Genomic DNA, 13680 nt, shown 5'->3' on the forward strand with positions numbered 1-13680 from the left:
CCGCACCCGGCCCAATTTTTGTATTATTAATAGAGATGGGGTTTCCCCATGTTGATCAGGCTGGTCTCGAACTCCCGACCTCAGGTGATCCGCCGGCCTCAGCCTCCCAAAGTGCCGGGATTGCAGGTGTCAGCCACCATGTCTGGCCAGATCCATGAGCATTTTAATAATATTAATTCTTCTTTCCATTTGTTTGTGTCCTCTTCAGTTCTTTTTATCAGTGTTTTGTAGTTTAGTTTTCATTGTACAGGTCTTTCACCTCTTTGGTTAAATTTATCCCTGGGAAATTTTTTGTAGCTATTGTAAATGGGATTGCTTTCTTCCTTTCTTCTTCAGCTAGCTCATTGTTGATGTATAGAAACGCTACAGATTTTTGTATGTTGATTTTGTATCCTGTAAACTTACTGAATTCATTTATCAGTTCCAAGAGTTTTTTGGTAGCATCTTTAAATTTTTCTGTATTTAATATTATGTTATGTGCAAATAGAATTTGTCTTCCTCTTTTCCAATTTGGATATCTTTTATTTCTTTCTTTTGCCTGATTGCTCTGGCCAGGACGTCCAGTAATATGTTGAATAAAAGTGGCGAAAGTGGGCATTCTTTTCTTGTTCTAGTTCTTAGAGGAAAGGCTTTCGGCATTTCCCCATTCTCTATGATGTTGGCTGTGGGTTTGTCATATATGGCCTTTATTATTTTGAGGTATGTTCCTTATATGCCTAGTTTGTTAATAGTTTTTTTTTAATCATGAAGGGATGTTGAATTTTATCAAATGCTTTTTATCGTCTCTATTGAGATGATCATATGGTTTTTATCCTGGATTCTGTTGATGTAATGTGTCTCATTCTTGCATCCCTGAGATTAATCCCACTTGATCATGTTGTATTATCTTTATGATGTATTGTTTGACTCAGGTTGCTAGTATTTTTTAATTTTTAAAACTTTTATTTTAGGTTGCGGGTACATGTGCAGGTTTGTTACATAGGGAAACGCATGTCGCAGGGTTTGTTATACAGATTATTTCATAACCTAGGTACTAATCCTGGTATTTTGTTGAGGATTTTGCATTTATGTTCATCAGAGATGTTGGCCTATAGTTTTCTTTTTTTCTTGTGTCCTTGTCTGGTTTTGGTATCAGGGTGATGCTGGCCTTGGAGAATGAGTTAGAGAGAATTCCCTCCTCTTCATTTTTTGGGGATAGTTTGAGAAGCATTGGTGTCACTTCTTCTTCAAATGTTTGGTAGAATTCAGCAGTAAAGCTATCAAGTTTCTGGGCTTTACTTTGTTGGGACACCTTTTTTTATTATTGATTCAATCTCATTACTCATTATTGGTTTGTTCAGGTTTTCTAGTTCTTTCTGATTCAATCTTGGTAGGTTTTATGTGTCCAGGAATTTATCCTTTTCCTCTAGGTTTTCAAATTTGTTAATGTATAATTGTTCAAAACAATCTCTAACAACCCTTTGTATTTCTTTGGTATCTATTGTAATGTCTCCTTTTTCAGTTCTAATTTTATTTATCTGAGCATTCTTTGCTTTTTCTTACTCTAGTTACTAAGTGACTAAACCACTTAGTCTTTAGGTTTATTGATTTTGTTTATCTTTTGAAGAACCAACTTTTCTGTAGTTCTGATGTGATCTTTATTATTTATTTCCTTATACTATTTTCAGTTTGGTTTGCTCTTGCTTTTATAGTTTCTTTTTTCTTTTAATTTTGTGGGTACATGGTAGGTGTATATATGGGTACATGAGATGTTTTGATACAGGCATACAATGTGAAATAAGCACACCATGGAGAATGGGGTATCCATCCCCTCAAGCATTTATTCTTCATGTTACAAACAATCCAATTACACTCTTTTCGTTATTAAAAAATGTACACTTAAGTTATTATTGACTATAGTCACCCTGTTGTGTGATCAAATATTAGGTCTTATTCTTTCTAATGAATTTGTGTATCTATTAACCATCCCCACCTCTCCCACAGCCCCCCACCCTGACTACCTTTCCCAGCCTCTTACAACCATTCTTCCACTCTTTATGCCTGTAAGTTCAATCATTTTGATTTTTAAATTCCACAGATAAGTGAGGACATGTGATGTTTGTCTTTCTGTACCTGGCTTCTTTCACTTAACCTCCTTAATGACCTTCAGTTCAATGCATGTTGTTGAATGACGGGATCTCATGCTTTTTTACAGCTGAAGAGTACTCCATCGTATATATGTACCACATTTTCTGTATCTGTTTATCTGTCGATGGGCACTTTGGTTGCTTCCAAATCTTGGCTATTGTGAACAGTGCTGCAGCAAACATAGGAGTGCAGGTATCTCTTTGATACACTGATTTCCTTCCTTTGGAGTATATACCCAGCAATTGGATTGCTGGATCATATGGTAGCTTGATTTTTAGTTTTCTGAGGAACCTCCAAACTTCTCCATAGTGGTTGTACTAATTTACATTCCTACCAACAGTGTACAAAGGTTCCCTTTTCTCCACATCCTCACAAGCATTTGTTATTGCTTGTCTTTTGGATATAAGCCATATTAACTGGGGTGAGAAGATAATCTCATTGTAGTTTTTAAATATGTTTTTTATTTTAACTTTTCTTTTAAGTTCAGGGGTACATGTGTAGGTTTCTTAAATAGGTAAACTTGTGTCATAGGGGTTTGTTGACTATTTCGTCACCCAGGTATTAAGCCTCGTATCCATTAGTTATTTTTCTGATCCTTTCCCTGCTACCATCCTCTGCCCTCCAATAGGCCCCAGTGTCTATTGCTTCCCTCTGTGTGTCCATGTGTTCTCATCGTTTAGCTCTGACTTATAAGTGAGAACACGTGGCATTGGGTTTTCTGTTATTGTGTTAGTTTGCTAAGGGCAATGGCCTCCAGCTCTGTATATGTTCCTGCAAAGGACATGATCTCATTAATTTTTATGGCTGCATAGTATTCCATGGTGTATATGGACCACATTTTCTTTATCCAATCTGCATTGATGGGCATTTAGGTTGATTCCATGTCTTTGCTATTGTGAATAGTGCTGCAATGAACATATGTGTACATGTGTCTTTATGTTAGAATGATTTATATTCCTTTGAGTATATATCCAGTGATGGGACTGCTGGGTTGAGTGGTATTTCTGTTTTTCGGTCTTTGAGGAATCACCACACTGTTTTCCACAATGGTTGAACTAATTTACATTCCCAAAAACAGTTTGTAAGCATTCCCTTTTCTCTGCAACCTCACCAGCATCTGTTATTTTTTGACTTTTTAATAATAACCATTCTGACTGGTGTGGGATGACATATTATTGTGGTTTTGATTTACATTTCTTTAGTGATCAGTGATGTTGAGCTTTTTTGTATGCTTGTTGGCTGCATGTATGTCTCTTTTGAGACAGTTTTGATTTGCATTTCTCTGATGATCAATAACATTGAGCACCTTTTCATATGCCTGTTTGTCACATGTTTGTCTTCTTTTGAGAAATGTGTATTCAAATCTTTGTTCCATCTTTTAATCAGATTGTTAGATTTTTTTTTCCTATAGAGTTGTTTGAGCTTCTTAAATATTTTGTTTATTAATCCCTTGTCAGATGGGTAGTTTGCAAGTATTTTCTCCCATTCTGTGGGTTGTCTCTTCACTTTGTTGATTGTATTCTTTGTTGTGCAGAAGTTTTTCAAGTTCATGTAATGCCATTTGTCCATTTTTGCTTTGGTTGTCTATACTTTTGGTGTATTGCTGAAGAAGTTTTTACCCAGGCAAATGTCTTAGAGATTTTCCCTGATGTTTTCTTGTAGTAGTTTCATAGTTTGATGTCTTAGCCTTTTTTCCCTAATGTTTTCTTGTAGTAGTTTTATACTTTGATGTCTTAGATTTAAGTGTTTAATCCATTTTAATTTGACTTTTGTACATGGTGAGAGATAGGGGTCTTAGTTTCATTCGTCTGTGTATGGATATCCAGTTTTCCCGGCGCCATTTATTTATGTGCCTGTCTTTTTCCCAGTGTATGTTCTTGGCACCTTTGTCAAAAATGAGTGCACTGTAGGTGTGTGGATTTGTTTCTGAGTTCCCTATTCTGTTCCTTTGGTCTATGTGTCTGTTTTTATGCCAGTACCATGCTGTTTGGTTACTGTAGCTCTGTAGTATAATTTGAAGTCAGGTAATGTGATTCTTCCAGTTTTGTTCTTTTTGCTTAGGATAGCTTTGGCTATTCTGGGTCTTTTATGGTTCCATACAAATTTTAGGATTTTTTTCTATTGCTGTGAAGACTATAATAGGTATTTTGGTAGGGATTGCATTGAATCTGTAGATTGCTTTGGGTAGTATGGACACTTTAATGATGTTGATTCTTCCAATACATGAACATGGAATATTTTTCTATTTTTTGGTGTACTCTTCAACTTCTTTCAATAGTGTCTCATAGTTTTCATTATAGAGGTCTTTCACTTCTTTGGTTAATTCCTAGGTATTTAAGTTTATGTGTGGCTACTGTAAATGGGATTACTTTTAAATTTCTTTTGCAGATTGTTCACTGTTGGCATATAGAAATACTACTGATTTTTCTATGTTGATTTTGTGGCCTGCAACTTTACTGAATTTGTATATTAATTCTAATAGTTTTCTTGTGTAGTCTTTAGATTTTTCCCAGTATAAGGCAGAGGAGACTCACTCCATAGCTACCACCACCCCAGGCCATGGGGAGTACTGTCTGCGCATGTTCCCTTAAGGCCCAAGGGCACTTTGGGAAGCTTGCGATGAATGCTGTCATATAAGAGAAAAAGTGCCTTCCTTTACTCTGATCCCATCTGCATTCTATCTGTCATAAATCTCTTAAAGTATCTGGCACGTGGATTATACCTATGCCTTTGATTCAGAGTTTTCCCTATATTTATGTTCTTTGATGACTTCAAAAGGGTCAGGTAGTGGAAAGGGAGTTAAGGGCTTGTGCTCACACATGCAAGTCCCACAATAAGACGTTATTCCATAATAGTTTCTAAGAATTATTAAGTACTTTCTGTGTTCTAGGCAGTGTTCTAAGTCCTTTCCGGAAGTCCTGTGAAACAGGTTCTATTATTGGCTTCACTTTACAAATTAGGAAACTGAGACATAGAGAGGGTAAGTAACTTGTCTAGTGCCACACAGCTAATACATGGTGGTGTAGGGATTTACAACTAGACAGTCTGACTTCAGAGTGGTTTTTAACCAGTACTTGTACATCTTTAAACATATGTAAGCGTGAATATATACATATATATACACATATATGTATATATAATATATATGCTTAATTCCATCAGTCTCTGTCACATTTATTCTGAGCTGGGAGTTGTCCTTGCATTTTAAGATGTTGTCGAATTTTAAGTTTATTTCTTAGAGGCCTCCTGACTTTTCACACCTCCAAGCTCTTGAGAGCTGAAGGCTGCTTTGCTCTGGCCTCCACATGCTGGGAGCACTTGCTGGACTCCTCTGCACCACTCAACACCGTTGGCCATTCTTTCCTTCCTGAGGCTTTCATGGCACCATACCCCCGAAGTTTCCTCATTAATCTATAGTTGCTCTTTCTCAAGATACTTCACTGACTTATTTCTTAGTTCTTTGAATCTTAGGATTCTCTAGAGTTTTGTACTTTTCTCAACACTTGCAACCTAAATAGTTTCATCTACTCTTACAGTTTTGACTGCCATCTCTAAGCTGCTAAATTCCCTCAAATTATATCTCATTTGAGTCCAGGCCCAGATATCTTGTTGCCTTCTGAACATTTTCTCTTTAAATTCAACAATTATTCTAAATTTTAATATCACATTGTTTATTGCATCCATCTGATGAGTTTCTAATCCTGGATAAATCCAAATGTCCTTTCTATGCCTCTATCTGAGGAGTTTTTCTGGTCGCAGACCTCAATTGAGCCCTTAATGCTGCTCCACAAGGCAATTGTTTCTCTGTTCACCCTGTTCTCCTGCTCATTACAAGGAATATTTCAAACCTCTCTCCTCTCCTCAAACCTCCAGCTCAGAAGATTTATATGTAATAAATGCAACAAGCATTTGTTAATTACTTGCTATATCTCCTCCTAATTCACACAGAGAACTCAAGCCATCGACTAGAAACTTCTTCAAAATCTGGTCTGATTTTTCATCTGTTGGGGAAATGTGTTCTGACTGCCCAGCTAGACTCTAATAGCAACTGTTGTGTTATGCTTCTCTTCCTCTCTGGAGTCTAGTTTCAGTTGATATTGTTCTGCATTTCTCACCACCTTGGCTTATTTCTTGCAGCTGATGTAGGAGGCCAATCCTTAAGACACCGAGACAAGCGACTTAGTTTAAATTTGGTAAGTTCAACACTCAGGTTCCTTTACACATCAATTTTACCAAAAATAGCCTGATCTATATATATTCCCTTGAAATCTTTAAGATTCAACACTCTGAGTGTCTGAGGACTCTTCCAGTCTCCCCCTGAAGACTTGAACTTGCTTGGGAACTACAGGACTTGCTCAACTTGGTATAGCTACTTAAGGCATCACTTTATACTTAAAGCATTTGCATAAATTCATAACCCTCTGTCTTCCAGTGTCAGATCTTGGAGAGTTATCACCTGTACTAAAACGATAAGTCCAGAGGCAGAACTTGAGCTAGAGGCTTGTCTGACTTTGCTGAGGTAGTTCAGAGTTATACTTGGATAGTTTGGAACTGTAACCATATGTGCAGCTTTGGCTGCCCTCTGATAGCCATTTCGATGACTGGTCGGTGGATCCCAATCTGCATCTATTCTTTTGCAGCCATGCAGGTTCTCCCCGATGTACCCCACAGCTTCAGCCAGTATCGAAGACAGCTATGTGCCCATGAGCCCCCAGGCTGGTGCCTCTGGTCTTGGACCCCACTGCAGCCCTGATGACTACATTCCAATGAACTCAGGAAGCATCTCAAGCCAGTTGCCTGAGCTACCTGCAGACCTGGAACCTCCCCCAGTGAATAGAGATCTCAAGCCTCAGAGGAAACGTAAGCACTTGACCAGACCTGCTGTATAGGGGGAGGGGAGCAAGGTTCCAGTGGTTGCATAGAAAAGGTTTCTGTAAAGGAAGACCTAGAGAAACCATCTCAGAGGGCCAGAGAGTATAAGGTCAGGAAAGAAGTGGCTGGGATGGAATAGGAAGGGCTGGGGCACCTTGCTGCCTCAGATTGTCATGATAATAGGAGTTGGGGGACTTACAGGCACTGTGGCCTTGCAAATACAGCTGACAAAGTCAAGTTCATTCCAGAGGGCTGTCTTTGGCTGTTTCCCTAACAAGCCCAGGAATAAGTGATGGTGGATTCGAATGGAATCCCACCTGGCATCTCCCCATTAGACAGCACTTGAATGTAATCATAGTGCCAGCCTCTGTAAAGCAGTCAGGAATAGCCTTTGACACCAATTCCTGAAGGTCAGACCGAGTCACATGCAGTTTATCACTCATCATTCTGTGCATGCCCGTCAGCAGAGGTATTCAGGGGTGGAAGAGGATTTTGGCAATGATTAGGCTGACTCCTCTGTGCAGAGGGTGTCTGCAGCTTCTGTCTTACTCCCAGGCAGCTTCTCTGGTCTGTTGAGCAGCATGGACAGACAGGGAGATAGATAGGAAAAGAGGGAAAGAGGAAGAGCAGGTCAGAGTGACTTGTTAACTTCATTCTTACTCATCCTGCTCTTCCCAGTTGGCTGTGTGATTACAAGGAAGCATTGGTAGAATGACTGATCTCTTGTCCATTCCGACTTCTCTTTGCTCTTTAGAAAGCAAAAAAAGTCACTTCAGGTGGCTGTGCCCAAAGCTGCCAACTAAGACCACTACTCATGCCTGGTCTACTCCAGGCGTATTCCCTTAAATTTCAGTCAAACTACATTTATACATTTACAATGCATGTGCTGTATATGTAGTGCTGTGGTAGGCACTGAGTGGGATACAAAGATGAGGAAGCAAGGAGGCTTTTTCAGTCTGAGGGGGAGGAAGATATGTAAAATCCACCTGGACCACGGAATAGAATTATGAAATCAGTGCTAAGTAGGAGAACAGATCCTGTCTTATGAGGTTCAGAGGAAATAGCCATTAATTCTGGTCAGAAACAACAACAGAATTTTCTGTGATGTTGGAAATAATGACTATTGAACCCTTGAAATTTGGCTAATGTGACTGAGGAACTACATTTTAAATTGTATTTAATTTTAATAAATTTACATATATGTGTAAATGGGCACATGTGGCTAGTTGTCACGACAATGGACAGCACAGCTCTGCAGGACCTTGTCGTAGGCAACAGAAGATGTCTGATAGACTCAGGGTTGGAGATTTAGTGAGTGGATGCAAAGGTGGATACCTGGGCCAGGACTAACTCAGGAAGATGGGCCACTGAGGTGGAATAAGGGTTGGGGCAGATACCAAGTGCTTCTCTAGGTGCCGAGGCTACTGCAGTGAACAGACCAGATACACCCCTGTTCTCCTGGAGCACAGTTTAGGCCCAGGTAAATCACAGATGAGTGTATTATCACAAACTGGGGCTGTGCTGTGAAGGGTAAGTACGAGAACTTGAGAGCCCAGGCTGTGGGGCCTGATCTTGTCTGGAGGCAAAGAGATGGGGAAGAATGTTCTAGGCAGAAGGATCATCAGGTGGACAATGGATTGTAGGTGGGGAAGACTAGGACCTGGGTGATCATCTCTGCCTGTAATAAGAAAGGTAACATTTCCACTTCAGACACAGTGGGTGTGAGGTAATAGGTGTTGCAATTGCACAAGGTCAGAGACTTTCATCTGCTTTGTTCATCCTGTGCCTTTGACACCTAGAAGCACGTGTGATATACAGAGACTTCTTAATAATGCCTTGCCACGTTGTTAACCTCCAGCAGGTAATGTGACCGTTTGCTCAGTATTTGTCTTTACTCCCAGTGAGGCAGGGAAGAGGGGGACAGTGAAATTCACACTCATTATCAGTGCTGCCTGTTAGTAAATGTGAATTTGGTGTGCTGGGAAAGTGAAATGTCATAGTTTTATAGCCTTTAGATTCTGGCCTTGACCTCCTGGATGTTGCACACTGTCTTGTAGCACGGCCACCTCCTCTGGACCTGAGAAACCTCTCCACCATCCGGGAACACGCATCTCTTACCAGGACCCGCACTGTGCCTTGGTAAGACTGATGGCTCAGAAGAGCCTCATCCAGCACGAACATGCCTGGTGTGTGTTAGGCCTCTGATTAAATGTAGTTGAAGCCCATTTGATCTAGTTTAAGCCAAAGGAGGGGTGAGGTTTATTATCGAGAGCAAGAGCTGTTTTATAGATCACAAAGGAAGGAATATGACTGGATCCTGGAATCAGGATCCTGGAATCAGGAACTAGTGTGCTATCGGGAACCCAAGGAATCTACTCGCTTCTGCTTCACTCTTCACATCTTTGCATTTCTTTGTCTTTGCAGTATTCTTTTCTCTGTTGCACAGTCCCCATGGTCAAAGATAGCTGTACCATACCCCCTGAACTTGTTTACATGCTACAACTGCAGTACCAACAGATGGGCTCTTTTTCAATGCCAATTCAGATTTCCTGGGGAGAGAGAATTGTGTTCCCCAGTCTCAGTGGAACTGGCTATGGCCCCAGCCCAACTTTGTGAATGGGGTAGGACAAGTGAGTTCCCAGGTTCATGGGCTGGGTAGACAAACTTCAAAATGTAGTTGCACCCTTTCATCTCACCTTTTAGAAGTTGCCTATTTAGTCCTGAGCGTGGCTCAGGAGTTTCTCGGTTCACTCTAAAGCCACAAAACGCAATTGCATTGTAAAGCAGAATTCTGCAATGAGCTGTATTTCCAGCCAAGACTGTGACTCAGCTCATGCTTCTGACTCAGAAGAGGGATGGAAGTTGATTAACGGTCTTGTGTCCTATCAGAGGAATGGCCGTCCATCCTCACTTTTCCTTAAATTCAATAGAAACAAGAAGGCCCCAAAGGAGTTTATTTTTTTCTGAATGATATGATGCCCTCGTCCATTTAGAAAGCTCATGAGCTGTGTCACATAGAGGGCCTGAGAAAAAGCAGCCTTTGTGAATTGGGAGCCATTTGCCCCAAAGTGAAGCAGAAACTGTTGGGCATTTTCTGTCTCTTCAGGAATTGCTTTGGCCGGAAGGAAGTTGTGTCTGGAAGAGGAGGGCTGAAACCCCATGAGGGCCATGTTAGTTCCTGGCTGGCTTTCACAGCAGCTGTAAGACATTGCTTTGACCTCATCTATATTTTTATTCTTAGCAGTCGAACCAGCTTTCTCTCTCCAGAAAGAAATGGTATTAATTCTGCAAGATTTTTTGCTAATCCTGTTTCCAGAGAAGAGGAAGAAAGCTACATCGAAATGGTAATCTTATGTTTTTCACACTCTTCTTATCCTTCACCCCAACCTATATTCTTATGAGCTCATTAAAAAGGAAACACAGCCTTCAGTAAGCCCTGTGCAATTTTAAAACAACCACTTGATCGTAAAACCAGGCCATAAGCTTTTCTAGACTTGGAACAAATCAATTTGGAGTTGGCTTTTTTTCTTGCAACATTCGACTCCTCATACCATTTTGAGATTGCAGTATTTCAAGATAGCCCAGGGCTGAGGCTTGCTTAATTTAAAAATGGAAATGCCAGCAATTCTTTTCACCAAGGCTGTGATGTCCTGTTTGACCCCAATAGGTTTGTAGTTCTCTGGATGTCCAGAGTTTAAATTGTAAAAACTCAACATATTGCATGTTCCCTTCCACCAGAACACCTGGTGGCCCTGTCCTGACTGTTTCTGAACCTTCCTGGAGGATGAATCACTTAGAGTCCCATTGGGAAAGGTACAGTACCCTGGACTGTGAGTGTGTATTAGCCTCTGGAAGACTCCTATTATGGGATCATTCTATAGACCTGAGTGGATGCAGACTTGATTAACCATTCGCAGTTAAAAAGAGTCCTGATGTTTCCCTTCTAGCCTGTTGTTCCTTCTGTTCTCTTCATCTTGGATGCTATTGAGAACATGGGCTTTTGAAGATGGAGAGGGACTTTTAGCACCTCTGGCAATGAGAAGATACTTTAGCCATGACAGTGCCTGTTCTGCAATTTAGAAATGTAGGGAACTCAAGAGAGAGCTTCTGTTCGAACTGTGAAATTTTGAAGAGATCTTAGAAGGACAATGTTCAAGGCACTGTGACAATATACTCTTGAGAAGACATTTCTGCCTTCCTGTATGCAAGGATAATCAGCAACTGAAAATCTAAAAATAGTAATCTCCAGTTAAGCTATAATTAAATGCTTCATTTTGCCTTCTTATTTTATTCAAATTGTGCTGTAAGTGCACTTAACCGTATGCAGATGCAAAGTGACTCATACACAAATCTGTTACGGTCTTCCCAATATTTCTCACACTTAGTAATGGCCCTTGGGAAATTTCTAGAAGAAAACACTCTTATAAAATGATGCTTAACAGCTGTGCTCTGTCTCCAGAGAACAGAAAAAGGAAGTGAATCTAAAACCCAATGGAAGCAAGTGCAGAGTCATTGCAGATACCAAAAGTTCATTTCTGATCTTTGATATTGTGAGAAAGATCAGTGTTTCATTAACAACAAAGTTAAGAATCGTTTGTTTGCCTAGGTTTATGATCACTGATCAATGACTGTCTCCGTGTGTTAGTAGGCAACATGACACAGCAGATTAAGAACCCAGAACACTGGCTGATAGTAGCTATGATCATGGGAACTGTCATATAAAAATGTTTAAAGGCTATCCCATCTTGTTCAATTGTGTTTTTTTAACTTTAGTAATAAGACAGTTTCATATGACTTTGATTTACATTATTTCACTTGTGCCACATAACAGCCCAATATGGTAGTCAAACCTAGTATGATTTGACTTTGATTTTGCGCATAAGTATATATGTTAAGTTAGTTTTTTTTTTTTTCTCTTTAAGGGCAAGTTCTGATCTGAATGTAGTAATTAAGGCCAGGGGCTGAAACACGGTTTTGCTTTACTGAAATACAAGTTTTGCCATATATTCTTCTTTAAATGTTTGTGAAATTATAGAAAATTTAGAAGAATAAACATAATTTTAATATATGGGATTTCTTCTCTATCACTTTTTCAAGCCCTTTAGTTTCAACAGTTCTGTAAGGCTTTTATAGTAGAGTTCTAGACTCTTAAATCTCACATTAATTTTGTATTATGGTATTACATTACTTTTAAGTTTTAGATCATTTTACATCATACAGTGAAATTGACTTTCTCTTGGTGTGCAGTTCTACGAGTTTGAACATATATAGAGATTTGTGTAACCACCACCATGATCAGAATACACAACAGTTCCAAAACCCTGCCTTCACCTGTAACCCCTAGCAACCACTGACACAAACATAGAATCATACAGGACCTTTTAAAACTGGCTTCTTTCACTCAGAATGGTTTTTTTGAAATTCATCCATTGTTACATGTATTAATGGCTCCTTCCATTTTATTGCTGAGCAGTATTCAAGCATATGGATGTGTCACATCTTGTTTGTCCCCTCACCCATGGAATGACATTTGGATGTTTTTTTTCAAGTTTTTAGGCAATTAGAACTGTTAGAAGCTTTCTTTTACAGTTTTCAAAAAGTACTTTTCTTGTAGTAAAGTTCTACTTTCTGTCTCTATGAACTTAATTCTAGGTACCTCATATAAGTGGAGTCATACAATATTTGTCCTTTTGTGTTTGTCTTCTTTCATTTCGCCTAGCGTTTTCAAGATTCATCCATATTGTAGGACATATCAGAATTTCATTTCTTTTTAAGACTGAGTAATATTTAACTGTATAGGCCACATTTTGTTCATCCGTTCATCTGCTAATGGGCATTTAGGGTTGTTCCTACCATTGTCTATTATGAATAATGCTGCTATAAACATTGGCATACAAGTGTGTGTTTGACTTCCTGCTTTCAATTTGTTTGTATATATATGTAGAAGTGGAATTTCTGGGTCATATGGTAATTCTATACTTAACTTTTTAAGGAACTACCAAACTTGTTTTCCACAGTGACTGCACCATTTTACATTACTGCCAGTAATGCACAAGGGTTCCAATTTCTCCACATCCTCACTAACACTTTTATTAATTTTTTTTTTTTTTTTTTTTTTTTGGAGACAGAGTCTCTCTCTATTGCCCAGGCTGGAGTGCAGTGGCACAGTCTCGGTTCACTGCAACCTCCACCTCCCAGGTTCAAGCGATCCTCCTAACTCAGTCTCCCAAGTAGCTGGAATTACAGGCGTGTACCACCATCCCTGGCTAATTTTTGTATTTTTAGTAGAGATGGGGTTTCACCATGTTGGCAAAGCTGATCCCAGACTCCAGACCTTATGTGACCCGCCTGCCTTGGACTTCCAAAGTGCTGGGATTATAGGCGTGAGCCATCACGCCTGACCTATTTATCATTTTTTATAATAGATATCCTAATGGGTGTGAATTGGTATCTCATTGTGGTTTTCATATGCATTTCCCTAATGATTTTTTTTTTTTTTTGAGACGGAGTCTCGCTCTGTCGCCCGGACTGGAGTGCAGTGGCCGGATCTCAGCTCACTGCAAGCTCCGCCTCCCGGGTTTACGCCATTCTCCTGCCTCAGCCTCCCGAGTAGCTGGGACTACAGGAGCCCGCCACCTCGCCCGGCTAGTTTTTGTATTTTTAGTAGAGACGGGGTTTCAC

General features: G+C 39.7%; 1 protein-coding gene across 1 annotated transcript in view; it reads left to right on the plus strand.

The window, feature by feature from the left end:
* Positions 1-13680, plus strand: part of GAB3 (GRB2 associated binding protein 3) — a 54183-nt gene that overhangs the window by 23255 nt on the left and 17248 nt on the right. Inside the window, exons 5-8 of the mRNA XM_017864374.1 lie at positions 6265-6320; positions 6768-6987; positions 9057-9138; positions 10241-10343. Coding sequence (XP_017719863.1) covers positions 6265-6320; positions 6768-6987; positions 9057-9138; positions 10241-10343 — 461 coding nt within the window. The remainder of the gene's footprint in view (positions 1-6264; positions 6321-6767; positions 6988-9056; positions 9139-10240; positions 10344-13680) is intronic.

Source organism: Rhinopithecus bieti, unplaced genomic scaffold (genome assembly GCF_001698545.2).
Source record: "Rhinopithecus bieti isolate Rb0 unplaced genomic scaffold, ASM169854v2 scaffold_76809, whole genome shotgun sequence".
NCBI lineage: Eukaryota > Metazoa > Chordata > Mammalia > Primates > Cercopithecidae > Rhinopithecus > Rhinopithecus bieti.